This window comes from Mandrillus leucophaeus, unplaced genomic scaffold (assembly GCF_000951045.1).
Source record: "Mandrillus leucophaeus isolate KB7577 unplaced genomic scaffold, Mleu.le_1.0 Scaffold125, whole genome shotgun sequence".
Taxonomy (NCBI): Eukaryota; Metazoa; Chordata; class Mammalia; order Primates; family Cercopithecidae; genus Mandrillus; species Mandrillus leucophaeus.
The window spans coordinates 1,675,844-1,701,595 of NW_012100876.1; the positions used below are offsets into that span (position 1 = coordinate 1,675,844).

A 25,752-nucleotide genomic window follows, 5' to 3' on the forward strand; every position below is an offset into this window, starting at 1 on the left:
AAAAAAAAAAAAGAGAAGAAAAAAAAATTAAAAGTTAGATACTTTTTTTTGAGACAGGGCCTCACTCTTTGTCACCCAGGCTGGAGTACACTGACATGATCATGGTTCCCCGCAGCCTTGACCTCCCTGGACTCAGGTAATCCTCCCACCTCAGCCTCTCAAGCAGCTGAGACTACAGGTGCATGCCACCACACCCGGTTAATTTTTCTATTTTTTGTAGAGAGGAGGTCTTGCCATGTTGCCCAAGCTGGTCTTGAACTCCTGGGTGCAAGCAATCCACCAACCTCAGCCTCAAAACATGCTAGGGTTACAGGTGTGAGCCACCATACTGGGCTGAGCAAGTTTTTAAAAGACAAAAAAAAATCTGTGTATGGGTGCTTTCTTCCATAATAGCCTTCCCTCCTTTCTTCCTTCCTCCTAGCCACCTACCAAGTAGTCATCCATCCACTTATTTTTTTATTTTATTTTTATTTTTTTGCCCCTTGGAGCAGAAAACTGGCCAGGAGTAAGGGGTGAGGGAGGAGAATAAATAAAGGCAGTATATGTGTTTGTCAGAGGAATAGAACCAGTGGTACATCAAGAATGCTCACAAAAGTCCCACCTGAGTCAAGTTCGAGGACTTACAGGTGTGAAAAGCCATCACCTTGACAATTCAGCTCTCATTAAGGAGTCTATTGCTTGTGTAAGGAGGGAAACTGGTAAGTGGGGAGTAAAAGCTTGATGGGACTTCAAAGCAAATACGGCTTGAAGAGAACTCTTGTGACTATCAATTGATACTGGCAGGGCCTTTTGAAGATGCATTTTTAAAAATTCATCATCAAGAAAACCACCCAAAGTTATTTAAAATAAAACTCTGAGGAACAGTTAACATTTCATTCCACAGAATGGGGTGTTTCCACAGCACATTTCAGCCAAGTCGGCAAGCTGCTAGCCCCATCAAAACACTGGACCCCGGTTTCTACTTGAGTTAGCTCTAGGTTCTACCTTATCATCCAGCTCTGCGACGGAAGAACAAAGGTCCACCAGGTTGGGCTGCAGGTGTCCGTTTACAATTTTCTCATTATAGATATAAATCTGAAATGATAAAAAGCAAAGTAAATGGCACAGTATCTACTTTCTCTTTTTAAAACCCCCTGAAGCAGGCAATGGCCGGCAGAAACTTCAGCCAACCTTTCCTTCCTTGGAGTCGCTGAGCCATGCACACTGGCCAGCTCCCCAGTTGTGCTGGGGCTGTGGATAACACACTAAAGCTAACTGCCACCCCCGCTTCCAAACACCTGAGGAATGGGAGCAGCGGGGTCCAGGGGGAGAAGAACCACAGGCAGGTCTATGCCTCTCTGTCCTAGTGAGGAAGCACCCGGGGAAGACAGGAGAATGGAAGGGGTCTGGCTGCTGCTTCCTAATAACCAAGGCAAAGGACTCAATTCTTTCAAAATGACGGAATGGCCCTGGTATAGGATTCATGGATGGAGTGAGGAATGTTGGGCACTGCCTCCCTCCACAAGTGTTAGAATAGCAGGAGAGGCACATGTGGAATATCCATTTCTCCTGGAAAGAATCTCTGTTCTTCAGGTAAGATTTTCTTAAGGAAAATGAACTATGTGATATTTAAGCTATGGGAAAACCACTCTTACTTTGGATTTTATTTTCAAGGAGCTAAAATGATGATAGTAGAAATCGTAAATTCACTCTTTCAGATTTAGAACTAGTTAAGTCCTACTACGGAAGTGAAACAGGACTTAACTAGTTAAGATTTAGAACTGTAAGCTCTAAATCTTAACTAGTTAAGTTCTAAATCTTCTTGTGGAAGATTCCACTTTGTATATGAAGTCTTTGCTCTCCCAAAGTAGTGATGTTAGACAAATCACGACTCTGCTGAACTGTAGTTTCCTCTACGTTAAATGGGGAACATCAGTATCATTCATCTTCCAGGGCTGTTATGAAGATTAAATGGTTTTGCTGGGCGCAGTGGCTCACGCCTGTAATCCCAGCACTTTGGGAGGCCGAGGCGTGTTGTGGGAAGTCAGGGACTCTGAATGGAGGGACCAGCTGAAGCCGCGGCAGAAGAACATAAATTGTGAAGATTTCATGGACATTTATTAGTTCCCCAAATTAATACTTTTATAATTTCCTATGCCTGTCTTTAATCTCTTAATCCCGTCATCTTCTTCGTAAACTGAGGAGGATGAATGTCGCCTCAGGACCCTGTGATTGCGTTAACTGCACACAAATTGTGTGCAGAGCATATGTGTTTGAACAATATGAAATCTGGGCATCTTGAAAATAGAACAGGATAACAGCGATGTTCAGGGAACAAGAGAGGTAACTTTGAACTGGCCGCTGGTGAGCCAGACAGAACAGAGCTACATTTCTCCTCTTTCAAAAGCAAATAGGAAAAATATCGTTGAATTCTTTTTCTCAGCAGGGAGCATCCCTGAGAAAGAGAATGCGCCCTGAAGGTAGGCTTACAGACGGCCCCTTTAAGGTGTGCCGTCTTTTATGGTCGAAGCCAAAGGGATGAAATAAGCCCCGGTCTCCTGTAGAGCTCCCAGGCATATTAGGACAAGGAAATTCCCACCTAATAAATTTTGGTCAGACAGGTTGTCTGCTCTCACACCCTATTTCCTGATAAGATGTTATCAACGACAATGCGTGCCCGAAACTTCATTAGCAATTTTAATTTTGCCTCATCCAGTGGTCCTGTGATCTCGCCCTGCCTCCATTTGCCTTGTGATATTTTATTATCTTGTGAAGCATGTGATCTCTGTGACCCACACCCTATTTGTGCACTCCCTCCCCTTTTGAAAATCGCTAATAAAAACTTGTTGGTTTTATGGCTTGGGGAACATCACAGATCCTGCCGACATGTGATGTCTCGCCCAGACACCCAGCTTTAAATTTCTCTCTCTTGTGCTCTTTCCCTTTATTTCTCAAACCAGCCGAGACACTTAAGAAACAGAAAAGAACCCACGTAAATATCGGGAGCGGGTTCTCCCGATAGAGGCGGGTGGATCATCTGAGGTCAGGAGCTCAAGACCAGCGTGGCCAACATGGTGAAACCCCGGTATGTACTAAAAATACAAAAATTAGCCAGGTGTAGTGGTGCATGCCTGTAATCCCAGCTACTTGGGAGGCTGAGACAGAAGAATCGCTTGAATCTGGGAGGCAGAGGCGGAGGCTTCAGTGAGCTGAGATCGCACCACTGCACTCCACCCTGGGTGAAAGAGCAAGACTCCGTCTCAAGCACCCAACCAACCAATCAATAAAATGGTTTTAAACCATGATGTAGTACTTATTCACTCAGTGAGCATTTCTTACAGGTCTTCCTTTGCAAAGTACTGTTCAACATGGGATATAAAGCTTCATCTTCAGTGGAGAGGACAGCCGTGTAAACAGACACAATATTTCGGTGTTGTATGTGCTATGAAATGTTAATGACATCTTTAGTCCTTGCAGGTGTAGAAGACACAGTCTCTCTCTTCAGAAGCCGGTAATTCATCAGGACTCTCTCCATGGCAATAGAGGAGTCAGCCATACAATGAAGGTGACGAGTAAAGGATGCAGATGCACAGGGGGAATAAAAAGAGAGAGGTATAAAATTGGAGCAGGAGGAAATAAATGAAGGCCAGTGGCAAAACATGAGGGGGTTGGAAGGAGGGGATCTCATGTGTGGGAAGTTGATGAAGCTGGGGGCTTCAGCTGTCTGGAGTTTGAAGTGGCAATGGCACCCCAAAGAAGAGAGATTTTTAAAAAGATATTTAGAAAATTTCTCTCAAGAAAGGGTAAAAGAGGGACTTCCGATAATACCATCAGCTAACCAGGTAACTCAATTCATGTGGAACTCCACTGACTAAATAACTGGCAGTTGAAGAGAGGGACCTTGGTAAAAGAGCACAGGGTCTAACAGTTTCTCACTGCCTCCTGCTCACCTCCATAGGTGCTCTGTTTTTGCCTCCAACCACCCTACTCCAGGCTGGAGGAGGATGAGGTGGGTAATGTTGAGGGCCATAAGTGGGACCCCCGGGTCCCCCTCAAAGAATCCAGGAGGTGATAATGGCTGAGCAGATATTCCTGGACCACTGCTGGTGGAGGATAATCTTAAGGGGATGAAGGCCCACTGCCCTCAATTCAAGAAACAGGAATATTTTTCCTTCTTTGTACTTTGTGGGGAAAAGCAGCAAATTACAATAAAGCACAAAGTCAGCTGGCACTGCTTTATTTAAAAAGTCAGTTCCAGGTTATGTATGGTCCTCAGGGTGGTTTCAGTCCAACAGAATTCCTGTGCTTACCACAAAGCATCTCAATCCATATCCATATTATTGGACGGTCCTCATCTACAACCAGAAGGATGACCCCTAAAATATTATGAGCTTTTCTAGGACAACAGTGGTATTAAGTAGTGAATACACTATGCTTATCAAGACAGAAAAGCATTTAGAAAATTTCTCTCGACAAAGAGTGAAAAAAGGATTTGTTCATACCACCAGCTTACCAGGTAAGTCAGTTAATACAGAACTCCATTTGCTAAGCAGCGCAGTTACCTGAAGCTTTACTGTACATGGGACTGTTGCCAAAAATGCATACTGAGATGCTGTGGTCAGTGTAAAGGACAGATTTCAATTTCCTCAAATCAAATGTGAGTAATTCTATTACCCTATTTGATAGAATTCTCCAGTGGCCTATGGTAAAATATTAACTAGTCCTCTAAATGAAAAAATACAACTTGCTTTCAGGGTTTGACTTTTACAAGTTTTTGTTCCCTTTTATTCCCTAGAGGTTCACAAAGGAATTTCCTGGCTTAATCTCCCTTGAGAGCACACTCACCTGCCGCGCATAGGCCATCTCAATGCTATCCAGAGAGCTTCGACCAGGGGGTCCCACGTCACTGATGTAGCTTGGCTGTGGATAAATACATATTCAGAATCAGTTAGGGACAGTATTCAGCCATGTGAAGAAATAAAATCACATAAACATATTCTTGTCTTTGACAGAGCTGTCGAGAGTCTGTTTCCTAGTTAAGACTTCCTCAAAATGATGATTTTAGGGATTTCAGTAACATGCAACTTTTACTGTGAACACATGAGAAGAGAGCAGGCATGGGACTGGATTAATTAAAAAAGAGTGAGGGGCTGGATAAACCCTATCGATATCTCAATGACTGTTTCTGGAAATGTACATCTTTCCAACATTCTGTTTCAATCTCAAGCTTCCCCTTGTCTTCACACTAGTGAGGCCATTGTTTTTATCAGTGGGCCTCTTTTTCATCAATCGTATCAAGCAGTTGAGGGAAAGCAGTTTAGAGAGTCAAACATCTGATTCAGACATTTCCACACTAGAGTCCACAGTAAGACAACAGTTGCTGATTACTTTTCTGTTATCTGAAGATGTGAGACCAGTGCAAGTTGGACCTTCATTCAGTTAATATTTGCTAAGTGTCTGCCACATGCACAGCTGTGTGTATATCCATCTCCATAAGAACAAAAACAAGCCAGCCTGCAAAGCCTGTCCCCAAAGAGCTTACAATCTGAAGAGGAGAGTCAGATAAAAATACAGTCATATATTACTTAACAATGAGGACAGGTTCTGAGAAATGCATCATTAGGAGATTTCGTCATTGTGTGGACTTCATAAAGTATACTTACACATACCAGATGGTTTAGCCCACTCCACACCTACGCTGTATGCATAGCTTATTGCTCCTAGGCTACATACCTGTACAACCTATTACTATACTGGATACTGTAGGTAACTGTAACACAATGGTAAGTATGTATATATTTAACCACAATTAAATATAGAAAAGGCACATAAAAATATGATATAAACTTATGAAGCCAGCCACCATCACACATGCAGTGCATGACTGTGTATGAAAAAAGTTTCAGTCTTTTTTAAGAAAGAATATTCATCTTTAGTTAAGTTTATTCGTTCTGTAAAGAAATACAGATCAAAATTAGGTAAATTCTTAAGTTCCCACTGATTAGTTTGTACTGTAGCATAGCAGAGATCAAATTCTTTAAGCTTATCTCATTTATTTAAAAAAGCTGAATGTTCTATACACTAAAATCTAAAATAAATCAGTTTAAACTAGGCTTTCTGTGAAACCAATGGGGATGATAACAGCCAAGCTTCCCAGCACTATGAAGCTGGTAAAAGGAAGAGTACAGTGGGCATGCACCAGGAGTCGGGAAGAAAGGGAAGGGGAGTTATCAGAAAGGCAGTATGAAGCCCTTGGTTCTGGAGAATGAACACTGGACTGTCAAGGATGCCTGGGTTCTAGGAGGGCCACTTCACTCCCTGGCTTTGGGTTCTGGAGCAAAGCACCTCCTCAGATTCCCATTAGTCAAATGAAGGGGCTATCCTAGATGATCTTGAGAAGTCCCCTCAGTTCTGATCTCCAACTATCACTGGTATTAAAAGAGCTTAAACAGTTCGCTGATCTTGGTAGATGCTGCTGGCTGGCCCAGTGACCATTCTCAATTCCTACTTCTCACATCTTTACCTTCTGCCACCTTTCAAGCTGGCATTTAGAGTTATTAGGTTGGTGCAAAAGTGATTGCGGGTTTTGCCATTACTTTCAATGGCAATCACTTTTGCACCAACCTAATAAATGTACCCAATAGTGTGCTGGTAAATGTTTTTTAACAGCCAGCTCGTGGGAAAAGGGACAATGGCTAGTATTTGCTGGTGTCTGTGGTTTAAATTCTCCCACCATGGCAGATTTCAAGCTATTCAAGGCGATATCAACTAGATTGCAAATTCCTTGAAAATTTAACAATAGGTCCTCACGTGCTGATCCCTATAAACCATTGAATATATCCTTTTCCAGAATCTACTACAGCAAGGAATGGCACACCCTAGTTCTAGCCAATAAGATGAAAACACAAGCCTGCTAGTATACCTGGGGACAGCTTCTGCTTTTATTGATTGGAGGGTTGAGGTGGGGGGACTGTCATGACTTTTCAGCTCTCTCCCCTTCTTTCTGCCTTGAATGCAAATATAATGTCTAGAGCTCCTACAGCCATCTTGTGAACCTAAAGTAGGTGGATGTGCTAGAGAGGGTAGTGTATCAGGACAGAAAGGTGTTGGGTCCCTGATGGCATTGCAGAACAACTGGATTAACATCAACACTCTCCACACCTGCAGACATCTTGGTAGGTGAGAAATATACACCCCTATTCAAGCTACTAAACCTCAAAGTTTCCACTACTCACAGCTGAAAGCATTCCTACCTGAAACACAGATTTAATTTAAACACCACTGGGTTACAATAATAACAATAGCTATTAATGAGCACTTACTATGTGCCAAGCACTGTTTGAATTTCCATGTTATTAACTCCACAACCCTATGTAGTAGGTACTTTTATTTATTTATCCATCTTACAGGTGAAGACACAAAGGCACACAGAGAGGTGAAGCAATTTGCCCAAGTTCACTTCAGTAGGAAGCAGCGGCTTGAATCCACAGTCTGGCACCACACTCTGTACTCTTTGCCACTGCTCTATCCTGCCTGCCAGGGCAGCCCAGGGTAACTCTCCAAGAACAGTTATCAGAGAACAGGAGAGGAGGGAAGACAAGGGAGGAGGGAGGAGAAGGAGGAGGAGTAAGAAATCCTGGATCCACTACTTATAACAATGTGATCTGGAGCATATTGCTCCCTTTAAGCCTCAGTTTCCTTAGGTGTAAAGTGGGGGGTGGTAATGGTATCCACCACATAGCATTGGGATGAAGGTTAAATGGGGACAAAAATAGTATGAATCCCTACCTCACAGCACTGTTGTGAGGAATAAGTGGAAGACCTCAACACAGTGCCCAACATATGGTCAATAAATGCTAGCTGTTATCACTTTATAAACAAAAAGAAACCACCACAACGAACACAGGAGCAAATCCTATGCTCAACAACAATGGACAGATATGGACACCTCAGAAATATGACCTAAAGTATTTTACTTTGTATAGGCTGAAAGTCTCATTTCGTTTTTCTACAATGAATACACATTCCTTGTTTGATGGAAGCCCCTCCACAGCCAGGGCATTTTATACTTCTGGACTCATTCTGAGTCTTCCCATTAACACTGTATTAAGGACTGTTCTCTAAGACAGCCACCTTTCTAAAACAGAGCTATCCAAAAGCTGGAGATTCCACAGTCTTTTTACAGGACACAGCACTAAGCCTGTTAATTCCAGTAACTTAGTCAAGGAGAATAAACAAAGAAATGAAAAGGAGAACAGCACTAAAGCATTTTTGCAAGGACACAGTTGTTGTGGCTAAATATACATGAACAGCCTTGAGAAATATTTTCCAGTGCTAAAAACCTAATTTTTAAAATTATCCATTTAAAAAGTAGTTGGGTTTCAGCCTTCAAATTTCCATTTAAATTAATTTTGCCTAATGCTTTTGTTTTCAAAGGTACCTATCCTTCAGTTGCCCTTGACCAAGCCGCTATTTCACCACACATAAAGTCAATTATCCACAAGAGGATTGCACATTCCTGAACAGAGGAACCGGCAAATATTTAGCTGGAATTCCACAGCCAGGGACTGCCTGAGGGCTGGGAAAGCCACTAATCTCTGGGGTTCTCTGCAGTGGGGTCTGGCGGAGCCATAGCAAGGATGACAAAACAAGATGACAGGAGCAGAGAGCCAGAGATCAAAAGAGCAGGGAAGACGATAGGGTTTCTTCTTTTAGAGGAAAACAAGCAACTCACCCAGGAGTCTGGAGACATATATGTGGAAAAACAGCAGCCTCTGGGAGTACAAACTGAGAAAGGTCTCATCAGAGTACATGGTGTTCCCGAGACAGCCATTCCAGGACAGGATGGGGATAGAAAGTGGCAGGAGGGAACCGCAAACTTTTATTAAGCACCTACTATCGTACAAAGTGTATCCAGGGATGCATAAAAATCTTTTCCAAGGAAAGCATATTCTAGTTAGAAAAAACGAAATGCAGGCAGGGCATGGTGGCTCATGCCTGTAATCTCAGCACTTTGGGAGGCTGGGGGCAGGTGGATCGTTTGAGTCCAGGAGTTCAAGACCAGCCTGGGTGACATGGCGAAACCCGTCTCTACAAAAAACAAAAACAAAAATTAGCTGAGTGTGGTGGAGTGCGCCTGTAGTCTCAGCTATAATACTTGGGAGGCTGAAGCGAGAGGATCATTTGAGCCTGGGAAGCGGAAGTTGCAGTGAGCTGAGATTGCGCCACCGTATTCCAACCTGGGTGACAGAGACCCTGTCTCAAAGGTGGGGGAGAAAAAGAAAAAAAGGAATGCAACTAGCACTCCTAGCAAAATGAATATAGGGTAGTAAGAAAATACGATGATGCTGCAGATGGAAAAGAATTTAACTTCTAAGTGGAATGTTTTGGCTTTATGTAAGCAAAATGGAAACACGGTGATTAATTCACAATAGTTAGCTTTAAAATATGTATGCAAAAGTCCAGTACTACCAGGAAAAAAACACCAACCAGGGACCAGAGAGGACGAGGGCCCTAAACGCAACCCAGCTAATAATTGTGTGACCTTATTAACCCTACTAATGACTGTGTGACCATGGACAAAATGAGAAGAATACCTAAGCCACACATAGGCTGGAACACTATTATAACTACTAAAAAACGACAGACACCTACGTGTACCAATCTAGGAGAAGTTGTAAAATATGTATAACAATATAATGCAAAATTATAGGAATATATAAAATAATATCTATTTGTGATAATAAATCGATAAGATATACAAATGTGCATGTAAGCACCTCGGAGAAACTGGAAGGGTGTGCATCACTGACAGGTTGTGTTTGGGTGCAGGATGGGAAGAGCAGCAGAGTGGGTCTACACTCCTCTACTGTCAGAAGAGCACACAAGATCAGACAGTTTGTGTATGATACATCACGACAATAAAATCAAGGGCCTGTTGAGTTGAGGTTTTTAAAAAATCTTTTTGAAAGAGCAGCAGAGCACTTTCTATACCTGAACTCCTACTCAAATCCCTAACAGGTGAACTGGGTCCATCCCCAAGGAAACTGCCAGGGAGTCACAAAATACAGTTCAGAATCCTATGGTCTGCAGTTTTCAAACTGTTAGTTCATATTCTACTGTATTTCATTTCATCTAATAGTCCACCTATTGTAAAACACTGTCATTTTATGTATCACTAAGAAATTTTAAAATGCTGTTAATGATATACTACTGAATTTAAGACATATCCTGATTTGAGAGATGTTGAGATGTAAAACAGATGCATGACTGAGAAGTGATGGAATATGGTATTAAGACAGTTATCAAAATTAGCGACTATGTTCAACATACACTGTTCACATATCATAGTGTGAAATGTTACCATCATTATCTACACTCATTAAGCCACAGTTCAGCTTCTCTAATGAGCCTGTTTCTTGCTGAGTCATTTTCCAGACAATACATTAAGGGATTGCCCATTGACTATGTCTAATATCACAAAGCAGTCAGTAGACTACACTCAGGTTAAATTTACCTTTAAATGTTGTTTTAAAAATTGGCTAAGGTACATCATGGATTCCCCAAACTGCTTGAATCTTGCATGCTGTCATGCAAGCCTCAACAGGGAAGTTCTTCCTCACGCTAAGCAGACACAAAACTGGGATGCGAGGATTCGTAGCCAGGGGTCTCATTTTTGTTTCAAAGCACATCATTTTTATTCACACCACAACTTAAAGAGTTAGTAACAATCTTTTAATTCCTACTTTCCTCTAAAAAATATACCCTTTTCTTCCAATGATATCCTAAGGAAATTAATTTCCCAAATTGACTCTATGCTACTGAAGCATCATTTCCTTTATTAAAACTTGCTAGGGGGGCCGGGCGCAGTGGCTCACGCCTGTAATCCCAGTACTTTGGGAGGCCGAGGCGGGCGGATCACAAGATCAGGAGATCCAGACCATCCTGGCTAACACAGTGAAACCCCGTATCTACTAAAAATATAAAAATTAGCTGGGCGTGGTTGCGGGCGCCTGTAGTCCCAGCTACTCGGGAGGCTGAGGCAGGAGAATGGCGTGAACCCGGGAGGCGGAGCTTGCAGTGAGCCGAGATTGTACCACTGCACTCCAGCCTGGGCAATAGAGCAAGACTCTGTCTCAAAAAAAAACTTGCTAGGAACAGATATTACCAATGTCTCCTTTAGAAGGAACTGGGGGAAACTCCTATTATTGGAAGGCATGGGGGAAAATCATGTTTCAGAAACCACTATATCCTAGCGTACTTTTTGCTAAGAAAAAAAAAAGAGCTTTGAGCCTCTCTTTATATTATATTACCCAAATTTGGACATTTTCCTTCAAGTGCTAAGGTCAGCTCAAAATGATGTGAAACTGCCTTCTTAACTAATGACTCTGTATTCCAATGACCTTATTCCTGACAATAAGGTGCCCAGAAAAGAATGTTTTAGATACCATCAAACTCCTTTAATTATCTCCTCTATTTATATGCAAAGATTTTTTTGATTCCTAACGATACTTTATAAATCAAGGAAACACTTAAAAAGGGATGGATCCATATCAAAATGCTTAAAGTAAAAATGTGTATCTTACCAAACACCAACAATCGCACAAAGAATGCTAGAATGTGCTGATTGTGTACACTATGCTAGGCACCGGGCTGGCCACTTTACATATTCTACATTTCTTACAACAACAGTTTTTCAAGAAAGGCATTTCATGGCCAGACGCAGTGGCTCACACCTGTAATCCCAGCACTTTGGGAAGGGGAGGAGGGTAGATCACTTGAGGTCAGGAGTTCGAGACCAGCCTGGCCAACACGGTGAAACCCCGTCTCTACTAAAAATACAAGGATTAACTGGGCACGGTGGCGCATGGCTGTAATCCCAGTTATTCAGGAGGCTGAGGCGGGCGGATCACAAGATCACGAGAATCACGCCACTCCACTCCAGCCTGGGTGACAGAGTGAGACTCTGTTTCAAAAAAACAACAAAAAAATGATATTTCATAATGAGGAAGCCCAGGCTTGGGGACCCAAAGCCTGCTGAATACCAAAACTTGTCTTTTATGCCTTTTACGTTGTGTATTCTCCTATAAAGAGGGTGGACAAAGTGTCTGTCCATGTGAAGATATCACCTTTTCATTCTTTTCAAGGAAATTATATGGGAAAGGCCTATAAAAACACAAGGTTCCACATACACACTGGAATGGACAGAAACATCACATGTGGCAAAGATATGGAACAAATGGAATTCTCACATACTGCTGGTGGGAGGGTACACCAACACAACCATTTTGGAAAACAGTTTGGCAGTATCTACTAATGCGGAACATATGCATACCCTCTGGTTCAGCCATTCCCCTCTTAGGTGTACCCAACAGAGATGTAAATATGTGCTCATCAAAACACAAAAATGCTCACAATAGCACTATTTATAAAAGAACTGGAAACTACTCAAAGGTTCACTAATACTAGAATGGATAAACAAATTGCAGTTATACTATTTAGCCATGAGAATGAATGGCTTAAAAGTACATCCAATAGTATACAAAAGGTTACATAAAAGCACCTAGAAACAACAGTAGATATTGTATGACTCCATTTACGTAAAGTTCAAAAACAGGCAAAATTAATTTATGATACTGGATGTCAAGACACTGGTTTCCCTTGTTGATAGGGGTAGTGACCAGAAAGGACCACAGAGAGGATTTCTGGGGTGCTGGTAATGTTCTGTTTCCTCATCTAGGTGTGTTCCATTTGTGATGATTGAGTTGTACACTTTTAAAAAATTTTTTTATTTTTTGAGACAGCGTCTCACTGTGTTGCCCAGGCTGGGGTACAGTGGTGCAATCACAGCTCACTGCAGCCCCAATCTTCTGGGTTCAAGCGATCCTCCCACCTGAGGCTCTTGAGTAGCTCAGACTACAGGAGCACGTAACCATGTCCAGCTAATTAAAAAAATTCTTTTTGTAGAGACGGGGTCCCACTATGTTGCCCAGGCTGGTCTCAAACTCCTGGACTCAAGTGATCCTCCTGCCTCAGCCTCCCAAAATGCTGGGATTACAGGTGTAAGCCACTGCACTCAGCCTGAGTTGCATACTTACGTCTGCACACTTTTCCATATATACGTTATACATTAGGAAAAAAGTTCAAACAACAAACAACAAAATCTGTAAGATTCCAGAAAAGGGCAGTTCCCTGGATAATCTGAAGAAAGACCTATATGCATCACTTGCCAACATTTACAAACTATCTACTCTGCCAGGTGTCACAATAGAGAATAGCAAAAGCATAGATAACTCCCTTCCAAGGGGACTTGAGGTCAAGTAAGAAGAGTCTACTAAACAGACTATTCTATTTTTAAGAGAAGAGCAATCAAGAAAGAACATCCCATTATCAATTTATAATTACTTCCAAATCCCAATACAGAACACAACCTATTAACACCATTTAAAAAAGTGAAGTTTATAAAACCATGAGCTGTTCTAATTATTTGCTGAGATTCACAAAGAATTGAGAAAGAAACATTAGGCTGACCAACGATACTATACATTTGTTCTTCGTTCCCAAAGACTCTGATTTCAGTCTGAAATCTTTAAGTCTAAGAAATATGGGACAGGGTCCTTAATGAGCAATTTCCCAACACAATGACTTTGGCATCTATTTATTTGGGGGTTAGTTTAATAAACAAAACCAAACCAAAAACCTTGGTGTTTAAATCAGGAACAAACCAGGAATAGATACCGGATGTGCAGTTACCCTTTGCCAACCTATGTATCCTTGACCTAGACCTCAGTAGAGTAAGAGTCCATAGGCCAACCGTCCTGAGTCTTACCAGCATATTATGTGTCTCTCTGAGCCTCAGTTTTCTTATCTCGATGTGCAAAAATCATCTTAGCTACTCATGAAATAACTTGAGGGAAAAAAAAAGATTTATCAGGAAGCACTGATATCACCTGAAAACATCTAGCACTATAATTTTTGTAACATAATTTTTGTAACATAATTTTAAATCTTCACCTCTAAATTACATGAAACTGCTTTTTAAAAGACAATAGGGAATGGCTATTATGGGTCAGGTGCTTTACATTATCACTATCTTCCCCAATAATCTCATTTCAATCAGTAAAGACCCTGAAGGTCTGCAGGGTTAATTAAATAACTTGGACAAAGCCTCAGAACTAGTCACCCTGAACTGGAAAAGCTAGGAAAAAGCCCAGGGCTGTCCTTCCTCAACACCTGGGTGGTAAATGTGTGGCAAGCCCTGGATCCCTCTGGCACAAGGCAAAAATCACAGATAAAGGGAGACACTCTTTTTTGCTGCTCCTGGATGTAGCCTCAAAATCCCTCTCAGGAAAGATCTCTGGGATACATGAAGGGAAGAAAGAAAAAATGCAAAACAGAGCATGCAGTAGCTAATGTTTGTGTAAGAAGGAATGGGGATAAGCATATACAGTCTCATATACTTGTATAAAGACACTTTGCAAATTTACACAAGAAAGTACTAATAGTGACTACCTATGGGGAAGACAAAGGGAGAAGAGAATAGGGTATTTGGGGACAAGGTGCTTTAATATTTCAATCATACAACCACACTGCATATATATACATATTTATATTTTGAGATGGAGTCTCGCTTTGTCGTCAGGCTGGAGTGCAGTGGCGGGATTTCAGCTCACTGCAACCTCTGACTCCCCTGGTTCAAGCGATTCTCCTGCCTCAGCCTCCCGAGTACCTGGGATTACAGGCACATGCCACCATGCCCAGCTAATTGTTGTATTTTTAGTAGAGACCAGGTTTCACCATGTTGGCCAGGAAGGCCTCGATTTCCTGACCTTGTGATCCGCCCTCCTTGGCCTCCCAAAATGCTGGGATTACAGGCGTGAACCACCACACCTGGCCACACTGCTTATATTTTTAAATTTTAAAAAGGGAAAAAAATCTCAACTTAGCATTATTGCCAGTCAATTAACACTGGCAATTAAGAAAAGGGCTACTTAACATAACCATTCTAAAATATACTGTTTCAATATATCCCTAATACTTCAGCTAGCATGAAGTTAGCTACAGTCAAATGATTCACTCAACAAATATTTCCTGAGCATCTACAGTGTTTCAGGGACTCTTCCAGGCACTGGAGATAAAGGAATAAACAAAACAAAGATCCTTATCTTCAATAAGCTTACATTCTAATGGGAGAAAGAGACAATATAAAGACATAAAACATATACTATGGCACACAGAAGGATATGCCAAAAAGAAAAATACAGCAAGAGAAGGGGATATGCAAAGTGTTGAATAAGAAGGGGTTGATTTGGATTTCAGGGCCTTGGAAGGTCTGAGATGGCACTGCGTAAATATTTGAAGGAAGTGAGAGAGACTGCCATGCAGTCCTTTGGGGGAAGAGCATTCCTGGCAGAAGCAACAGGAAGCACAGAGGACCAGAGGCAGAAGCAGGGCTACCAGATTTGCTGAAGCAACCTGTAAGGAGCCCGTTCAGCTGGCGCAGCAAGAGCAATGGGAAAAGCAGCACAAGATGAGCTTGGAGAGGCAACAAGACTAGGTCTGTAGGGACCCACATGTCAAAGTGAAGACTTTGGTTTTCATTCTGTATGAGATGAGAGTCACTGAAGGGTTCTGAGCAGAGAAGTGACACAATCTAACCTGTCCTTTAAGTTGTGTTCTTGCTGTTGTGTTGAGACTGTAGCAGCGTGCAACAGCAAAAGCACAAAGACCAGAGTGGTCAGCAGCCTCTAAGATGGCCCCAATAACTCCCACCTCCTGGTAGTCAAGCCCTTGCATAATCTTCTCCCCTGGAGTGTAGGCTAGATTTAGTGACTTACTTCTGACCAACAGAGGTGGGATACTACTTTTAAGTTACAGAAAGATGATAGTTTCTGTCTTGGGGGCTCTTTAGCTCTCCCTCGGACCCCTTCCCTCTTGTTCTAGGGGAAGCAAGCTATCATGCTGTTGAGCAGCACAATATAGAGGCTCATTTGAAAAGAAAATGATGTCTGCAGCCAAGAGTCAGAGAGGACTTAAGGTTTGCCAACAGCCATATGAATGACCTTGCGAGTAGATGCCTCTTGCATCTAGCCTTGAAATGAGTGCAGCCTTGGCCAATACCCTGATTGCGCCTAGAGACCCTGAGCCAGAAATAACCACTTGTTTTCAACAAACCAGGTCTGGAGTAATCTGTTACAGGGCAATAACAACAAACAGTTAGGAGGCCAATTCAATAATCCAAGCAAGAGATGACAGTGATTTGTACCAGAGTGTTAAAAATGGAGGCAGTGAGAAGTGGTTGGATTCTGGGTATATTTTAAGGCAGGGTTAACTGGATTTGTCAACATGTGAAAGAGACCGGGTGTGAAATGGGCAAGATGGAGAGGACAAAAGTGAGGCTGAGGTGTCTGATTTGAGCAAGTGAAAAACTGGAACTGCCATTTATAAAGATAGGGAACTCTGTGAGAAGAGAAGGAGGATAGGGAAGGAGTTGCTATCATGACTCAATTCTGGACATACTTAACCTGTGATGGCAACGAGACATACAAGCAGTGCCAAGAAGGCAACTAGATAAATTAACACTGGCTAGATAAATTAACTAGATAAATTAGCACTAAGGTTCAAGGCTGCAGGCGTAAATCTGAAACTCTTTGACATAGAGATGATAGGTATTTAAAGCCCCAAGCCCAGATGAAATCACAGGACACTGACTGAGAGAGAAACTGAAGAGGTCAAGGACTGAGCCCTGGGACACTCAAACCTATAGAGGTCAGGGAATTTGACGAAAGTTCAGCAAAGGAGACTGAGTAGAAGCAGGCAGACATGTTGGAGGAAGTCCAGGCAAATGTGGCATCCTAAAAGCTAAGTGGAGAAAGTGTTTCAAGAGGAAGACAGTGATCCACTGTGCCAAAAATACTAGTTAAGTGGACAAGCATTCTTTGACTTCATGTTTTTATTAAGAGTAGTTTATCTTTTGCATTCAAGCTACCTCGCTTTCTTGAGTAAAGTCGAGGGCGTCTTCTCCTGATGCCAGCAGTGTGTGCAGAATTCGCTGTTTCACTTGCTCCCACTCGACCAACATTGACTCTCGATGGTACTCCTCAGCCATGCCGAAGGTCTGTCAGAAAGGAACAGAGAACAATGATCCTCAGGAAAAAAAACGAAAACAAAAAAACATGGTTTCTTTTAAGACCCAACAGAAACCTAAAGCCCTCCAGACCGACCACTTCTCCACAGGTAGAGAAAAAGCAATCTACTTTAAAAATTATCTTTAAAGAATTTACTGGCTGAGCGTGGTGGTTTACAACTGTAATCCCAGCATTTTGGGAAGCCAAGGCAGGCAGGTTGCTTGAGCTCAGGTGTTCGAGAGCAGCCTAGGCAACATGGCAAAACCCTCTCTACAAAAAATTAGCTGGGTACAGTGGTGTGCACCTATAGTCCCAGCTACTTGGGAGACTGAGGTGGGAGGATCACTTGAGCCCAGGAAGTCGAGGCTGCAGTGAGCTGTGATCGCAACATGCACTCCCTCCTGGGTGACAGAGCAAAACCCTGTCCCAAAACAAAACAAACTGCACTCCAACCTGGGCAACAGAGCAAGACCTTGTCTCCAAAGAAAAAATTAAATAAACTTGCTGACAACTGCTTGCAACATACCCTATTTCACTGAGTAGCTGGGATTACAGGTGCCCGCCATCATGCCTAACTAATTTTTATATTTTTAGTAGAGATGGGGTTTCACCATGTTGGCCAGGCTGGTCTCAAACTCCTGACCTCAGGTGATCTGCCCACCTCGGCCTCCCAAAGTGCTGGGATTACAGGTGTGAGCCACGGTGCCCAGCTCATATAAACCATTTTAAAGTGTCTAGTTCAGTGGTATTAAGTACATTCTACTGTTGTGCAACCATCACTACCATCTCTTAGCTCCTGGCAACCACCACTCTACTTTCTGTTTTTGTGAATTTGACTACTCAAGATACCTCACATAAATGGAATCATACAGTATTTGTCTTTTTGTGAGTGAAATGGGCCAGAGACAATCAGCATAATGTCCTTAAGAGTTGTAGCAAGTGTCAGAATTTCCTTTCTTTTTAAAGCTGAAAAATATTCCATTGTATGAATATACCATTTTCTTTATCCATTCATTCACTGATGGACACCCGAGTTGCTTCCACTTCTTGGCTTTTGTGAATGATACTATAAACGCGGGTGTACAAATATCCCTGCTTTCAATTCTTCTGGGTATATACTCAGAAGTGGAACTGCATGGTAATTTTATTTTTAATTTTGTGAGGAACCTCCATACTATTTCCATAGAGGCTGTACCACTTCACATTCCTACCTGCAGTGCACAAGGTTTTCAATTTCTCTACATCCTCACCAACACTTAATAACGTTTTTTTCTGGCCACACAAGGTGGCTCATCCCTGTAATCCCTGCACTTTTGGAGGCCAAGGCAGGTAGATCACTTGAGGTCAGGAGTTCAAGACCACCCTGGTCAACATGGTGAAAACCTACTACTACTAAAAATACAAAAATCAGTTGGGTGTGGTGGTGCATGCCTGTAATCCCAGCTACTTGGGAGGCTGTGACATGAGAATCACTTGAACCCAGGAGGCAGAGGTTGCAGTGAGCTGTGATTGCACCACTCCACTCCAGCCTAGGCAACACAGCAAGACTGTCACAGAAAACAAAAACATAAAAACCATATATATATATATATATATATTTTTTTTTTTTTTTCCTCCTGTTTTTGCTTGTAACCATCCTAAAGGGTGTAAAGTGGTATCTCACTGTGGTTTTATGTTCCCCTAATGACTAGTGATGTTGAGCATCTTTCCATGTGTTTACTAATATAAACATCTTTATATAAGCTCTGAAATTAGATCGTATATCATAGCAGTAATTTTTCTTTGTAGCATATAAAATAATGATGGATTATAAAATCAATAGTATCTTACGATATAATAAACATCTAAGAAAAGAAAAAAAAAGTTTCTCCTAGTGTTTTATATTATTATTATTATATATTTTTTTCTGTTGCCCAGGCTGGAGTGCAGTGGAACGATCTCAGCTCACTGCAAACCCCGCCTCCTGAGTTCATGCCATCTTCCCACCTCAGCCTCCCAAGTAGCTAGGATTACAAGCATGCACCACCACACCTGGCTAACTTTTGTATTAAGACTTTTAGTAGAGACAGGGTTTCACCATGTTGGCCAGGCTGGTCTCGAACTCCTGACCTCAAGTGATCCGACCACCTTGGCCTCCCAAAGTGCTGGGATGACAGGCGTGAACCACTGCACTCGGCCCCAGTGATTTTATTTTATTTTTTAAAAAAACACTAATATTTTCATAGAAGGAAGTAAACCAGCAAAAGAAAAATAGCCTTCTGGGATTAAACTGCCTACCAGTCTACTCAAAGTTACTGAAAAGCCACTGTCTACTAGTAGTTGCAGGTAGCTGCCAAAATAAAGGCATTCAGAAGGTAAAGAAAAAAGAAAGGAAATCTGGGGAGGGGGCAGGAGAGGGAATAAGGAAGATGACAAAAAAAAAAAAATCTGAGAATTAAAATAACACAGATATATTGAATTATGACCATTCATAGCCTATTATTCTTCAACTAGCAGACCAGGTTTCCCATCAGCTTAAGCCTTTTCAAAAAGCCATTTCATTTACATTCAGATTGGCATCTAATTAGGCAACAATAAGGGAATGAGTATTAGCAATGCCTGCTTTATTATTGGCAACACAGATAATTTATACTGATAATATTGATATGCATGAGCTTTGGGGAACTGTTAGAAAAATCACATACATATACTCTTCCTACAATTGGGATGTTTCGAATTAGACCAATATTTATTAAAATGTGAAAAAAGGACATCAGACATACATACACACAGACACATGATTAGGAAGAAGGCTGGTGCATTGCTGGACCCTTTTCTAATACATATTCTGCAGACACAGGAGAAACGATAATCACAAACTTTAAAAACAGTCTTCCAACTGGTTTTTTTCTTTTCACTGAGAGTCAGGCAGAATGGACCATTCCAGTCAGCCTGAGCTGAAAAATACCCAGAGAAAAACCTTTGCTTCTTGCTCACACCAGTAAACTTAAACATGAAAGTTATGCATTTTAAATGAAGAGAAGTATGATGGAACATAAAGGTGGGGTGGAGGGGAAGAGATAATTTTCTTAGAAGTTGTCCAGAAAGAACAGACAAGCGTGAGCCACAATTTTGTCTAAAACTTTCCCACATAGTGGTCAAACCAACTGCCTCCTCAGCCTCTAGCCTCTCCCAGCAAGGTCAAATGGAGGACCAGGTGGCAAGAGGATCAGGTAGGGTAGAAGGAGGCAGGGGAAGGTTGATACATTATACAGCCTACGGAGCTGCAACACGAAGTGAGCGCACCACAAAGTGTACTAAGTCTTTTTCTTAAGGACAAGACCTCTGGCCAACAGTGGCAGAGTAGCAAAGGCAATTAAAGAAAACAGACAATGTACCACCCACAGAAACTGCTGAAGAGGACAGTGGAGACAGACTTTCAGCATCAGGTAAGGGTCAGAATGACGACAGTAGGAATTAACCATTCCCTGTTAATTGGGCTGCCTGCCTGTGTGCCAAGAACTCCTGCTTAGTACTTTGAAAGTGCTTTGAAAACTATCAGCTTTCTGGGTTCAAATCCTCAGATGTATCTGAAAGTATGCCAGGCTACTCATTTAGAAACACCCTCATAACCTGAATGAACACTGCTGTAGTTCTATTTACCATTAGTGTGATAAGGAGTTTCAAATAAAAATAAATGCCCCAGGCAGGCAAATTGCTTGAGGTCAGGAGTTTGAGACCAGCCTGGCCAATGAGGTGAAACCCCATCTCTACTAAAATGCAAAAATTAGCTGGGCGTGGTGGCTGACGCCTGTAATCCCAGCTAACTCGGGAGGCTGAGGCAGAATCACTTGAACCCTGGAGATGGAGGTTGCAGTGAGCCGAGATCACACCATTACACTCCAGCCTGGGTGACAGAGCAAGGCCCTGTCTCAAAAAATAAATAAATGATCCAATATCAAAATTCTCTTCCCTTAATTGCATCACCCCCAGCTTATCTTAATTACATTAGAGGTAATGGAACATTCAATCTGTGGGTTAATCAGGGACGATTAGTCACCCATCTGTCCCATTCCAACCTATTCTGTTTATATCCACATCTGAACCACTGAACTAAAGTGCAAAGAAGAATGCTAACTAGAGGAACTAATGAGACAGAATCAACAGAACTGCTCAACTAACAACTAAGAGAAGAGGAGGGCAGTGAGAGTCTAAGGTGAGGTGGGAAGCAGTGTTAAGAAGAAACCCAAGGGAAAAGAAAAAGGATAAACTGGAAGAGTACGGAGAAATCTAAAAATTAAAAGGAAGGCAAAAACAAACCACAAAAAATGACAAAACAGTGGAGAAACTATTATAAATTAAATCTGAATCTTTCAAGTTACTATGTGTGGAAAATATTTCTCTTTGAACACAAGAAAAAAAGCGTGGAAAGAATTGGGCAGCTGAATTAAGAGCAGGTGGGGAGCATTTGAACCCCATTTTCATAAAGGGAAGAGGGCAATATGCTTTGACTTCATACCCGTTTATTACTGCACTGTTGCTGGCTTTTAGAAACACTGCATATGTTCTGATAATGTTGTTCCGTTTTTGCTGGGATGTGCCAAATGGGGAAAGACAGGACACACTTGTGGTTTTGTAGCTTGTTTTCTTGGCATTTCAGCAGGACACTGGCAAGTTATTCAAACACAAAACAGTCACAAAAATACCAGAAAGTTGCTCACTTTTTGTGTGAAAATGATTCTTGCTCAGTGGCAGTTTCCTGGTGTCCAGACAGGTCAAAGGTCTCCCCCGAGGCTGGCTCCCAACACTGGAATGCCTCCCTCACAAACACATATGCACACATTTTGCACTGTGGTATGTCACCTAAATGTTTTGGCTGGCTGCAAATTTAGTCTCAGTATGGCACAATGTTCAGAGACTGCCAATTCCAGAAACACATTCTGCGGGGTAAATGGACTAATAAAGCTTGGTAGCATTCAACAATCCTAATTTAATTTCATTGGTCCTTTACAGCAGGAGAATCAATGTTGGTAACTCACTTAATGTGTGACCAAAAGAAAACCCTTTTAAAAATATTTTCAGATCTGAATCAAGTGAATTTCTCTCTATCTGTGACTAAGTACTATCACCAACAATATAATTAATGAAATTTTGGGAATTTTTTTTATTTTTTTGAGACAGAGTCTCGCTCTGTCACCCTGGCTGGAATGCAGTGGCACGATCTCAGCTCACTGCAACCTTTGCCTCCCAGGTTCAAGCGATTCTCCTGCCTCAGCCCCTTGAGTAGCTGGGACTACAGGTGTGCACCACCACACCTGGCTAATTTTTGTATTTTTAGTAGAGACAGGGTTTTGCCATGTTGGCTGGGCTGGTCTCGAACTCCTGACCTCAAGTGATCCACCTGCCTTGTCCTTCCAAATTGCTGGGATTACAGGCATGAGCCACTGCACATGATGGGAATTTTATTTTGATAATGAAACATATCAGTCATTTAAATAACGAGCCCTATTTCACCTCAGTACTACTAAGACATGTTCACCTTCACAGAATATTTTAATAAAGCACACTGAGAAGCAGCACTTTTTTCACTTTATTATTTTTGAACTACACAACTAATGAATAAATTTCATTGGATATAAGAACTAAATAAGTAAACAGCAAAACAGAGGTCTCACTTCAAGCCTACTCCCTTTGCAGAAAGGGCTACTGCTAGCTGATGGAATGTACCCTGCCAGCCTCCTTCCTGGGGAAAGCTGCACTTCTATAACCAATTCCACAGGACAACTAGCCTTTCTTCTCTCTCACCATAAGGCCCCAAGGGCCCAAAAATCTCTTTCACTATAATGGGATGTTATAGAAAGATTTTGATATTTGGATCCTTGTCAGAAATAAACGAAGATAACTCACATGTTAAACAATCTTTGAGTATCTTGCACGACTGCTTGTTGCAGAATATTGTTGCACATATAATGGCTGCTCTTAGGTGAACTTATTTACCATCTTTTCAAGCATGGAGCTAGTTTTATGTGTGTGTGTGTGTGCGTTTGAACTTGGAGAAATTGTTAATATAAAAGGTGGTCCACTCAATATTGTGTAATAAAAGGAAAATAAGTTGAAGGAAACTGTCAGCGATCACAGCTGCTTTTCTGAACTGCTGATTCAGTAGAAACCACAATACCATTTATACAATAACAATGAAACCAATAATTTTCTGGTCTTTCCATTTTAAGATTAATAGTTAATTGTCCAGTCCAGTGTCTCAGATGCATTGCAGTCACTAAATACATACAGAGTTATAAAGCATGGTATTCTTCTCAAAAAATGGTTCCTGTAGAACTCTCTCTGTAGGAGAGAACGGGGCATGTGAGAGATTCCAGCTTCCAGATCCTACACTACACTCCCCTAGTATATACTGCTGCCCCCAACTGGTTTTGTTTTGTTTTTTTTGAGACAGGATCTCACTCCTCATTCTGTCCCCCAGGACGGAGTGCAGTGGTACAACTCGGCTCACTGCAGCCTCTACCTCCCAGGTTCAAGCAACCCTCCCACAGCCACCGGAGTAGCTGCAACCACAGACGTGTGCCACCATGCTTAGCTAATTTTTTGCATTTTTGTAAAGATGGGGTCTCACTATGTTGCCTAGGCTGATCTTGAATTCCTGGGCTCAAGCGAACCTCCTACATCCGCCTCCCAAAGTGTTAGGATTACAGGTGTGAGCCACCACGCCAACCCTCTTGCCCTCATCTGTATACATCTACATTTTGGTTAATTTTCTTACCCTCTTCCGGGACTCTTCAATGGCAGACAGCAGGGCATTGTCCTTCTCATTCTTCAGGAAGCCCTACAAATGGGGGAAAAATTAACACAACTTAAAACTAACTTTCAAAAAATCAAAAGTATACTGAGAGACAAATGATAACCATGATGGTATCTAGTACGCTACCTACCTCCACCTCACAAAACTCTCCCAACTTGAAAACATCAAAATAGATGACTTTTACAGATGTTTCTTAGTTTCTTCCATTCTGGGAGCATATGATGATTGTTAGAAAGTAAAGTTCCCATGAAACAATAGTGTGGGGTTCTATATTCCGTAAACATGTAAAAAGTGGAAAATCAAGACTGTCCTTCAAAATTCCTAAATGGCTCATATTGCAGATACAGCCTTGGTGATGGAGCTAGTCACAGTTCCTCTAACTGTTCCTTAGTCTATATTTCTCTGTTGGTTTATATTAATTTCTTTCTAACATTGAGGACATCATCATCGCCCATTTGTCTGTGTGCTTTTCGCTTGTTGGCCAACGTCTGGGAAATTCTAAAAATCCTTTCTTTACACATTTCTTCCAGGGTTTTGCCATGTGCTCTGTCTGTTTCAGGTCTGCTCCACTGCTCATTTAATATAGGTAGGGTGAAAAGACAGCCTACAAGGCTAGTTTAATATAAACAGGTTAAATGCCTGCAAAATGCAACTACACAGTAACACAATGGCCAAAAGGATAGGCTTTGAAATTTGGCAGTTTCAAATCCTAGTGTCTCCATTTACTACTAGTAGCAGGACTTTAGCCAGGTCACCCAAACTCCCTAAACCTCAGCTTACTTGTTTGTAAAAAAATAAGATAATGTAATCAAGTTATTGACCCAAGGCTCAATATATGTAGCTCTATTATTAGAATCGATTAGATTTAGATCTGTTGGTGACTTCTATTAACGAAAGAGATGCCCAGGATGATCTCTTTGCTGCTGTTCATTGTCCTTATTTGCTTCAGCCGAGATCCAATAGGAAAAGGGCTGAGACACTATTCTGACAGCCACAGTTGCAGACAGACAGATATATAGACTGCATTTCCCTGCCAACACCTTGCTCTTCATACAAGGGGGCAGTTTCTTTTCCATAGCTTGGGCTGGTTGGGGGCTGAGTAGGAACAAGGAAGATGACCCATCAATTGATATGTAGAGATCAAAGTCTTAGTTGTAATATGAAGAACTCAAGTTACCTTACAAATCAGATCTACCTACACGCCAATGCAAGGTACAAGCATGCCACTACTGGTGCATTTATACATGTCTAAAATCGCTCTGTCACCCAGGCTGGAGTGCAGTGGCACAATCTCGGCTCACTGTAAACTGCCTCCTAAATTCAAGCGATCCTCCTGCTCAGTCTCTCAAGTAGCTGGGATTACAAGCGTGCACCACCACACCCGGCTAGTTTTTGTATTTTTAGTACAGACAGGGTTTCACCATGTTGGCCATGATGAGGTCAACATGTTGGCTCGACCGCAAGTGATCTGCCTCCCAAAGTGCTTGGATTACTGGCATAAGCCACTGCACCCAGCCTTGTGTTTTTGCTTTTTTGGTTTTTTTTTTTGAGACGGAGTCTCGCTCTGTTGCCAGGCTGTAGTGCAGTGGCGCCATCTCGGCTCACTGCAACTTCTGCCTCCTGGGATCAAGCGATTCTCTGGCCTCAGCCTCCCAAGTAGCTGGGACTACAGGCGCATGCCACCATGCCCAGCTAATTTTTGTATTCTTAGTAGAGACGGGATTTCACCATTTTGGCCAGGATGATCTCAATCTCTTGAACTCGTGATCCACCCGCCTTGGCTTCCCAAAGTGCTAGGATTACAGGTGTGAGCCACTGTGCCCAGCTCTGTTTTTGCTTTTTAAAGAAACT

General features: G+C 41.9%; 1 protein-coding gene across 4 annotated transcripts in view; it reads right to left on the bottom strand.

The window, feature by feature from the left end:
- NUP93 (nucleoporin 93kDa) overlaps positions 1-25,752 on the bottom strand; it is a 114,178-nt gene that overhangs the window by 22,118 nt on the left and 66,308 nt on the right. For all 4 annotated transcript variants that reach the window (XM_011971871.1, XM_011971875.1, XM_011971872.1 and 1 more), the window contains 4 exons: positions 23,863-23,925; positions 16,967-17,095; positions 4,825-4,899; positions 985-1,074 (listed from right to left, as the gene is read on the bottom strand). In XM_011971871.1, the coding sequence (XP_011827261.1) occupies positions 985-1,074; positions 4,825-4,899; positions 16,967-17,095; positions 23,863-23,925 (357 nt within the window). The remainder of the gene's footprint in view (positions 1-984; positions 1,075-4,824; positions 4,900-16,966; positions 17,096-23,862; positions 23,926-25,752) is intronic.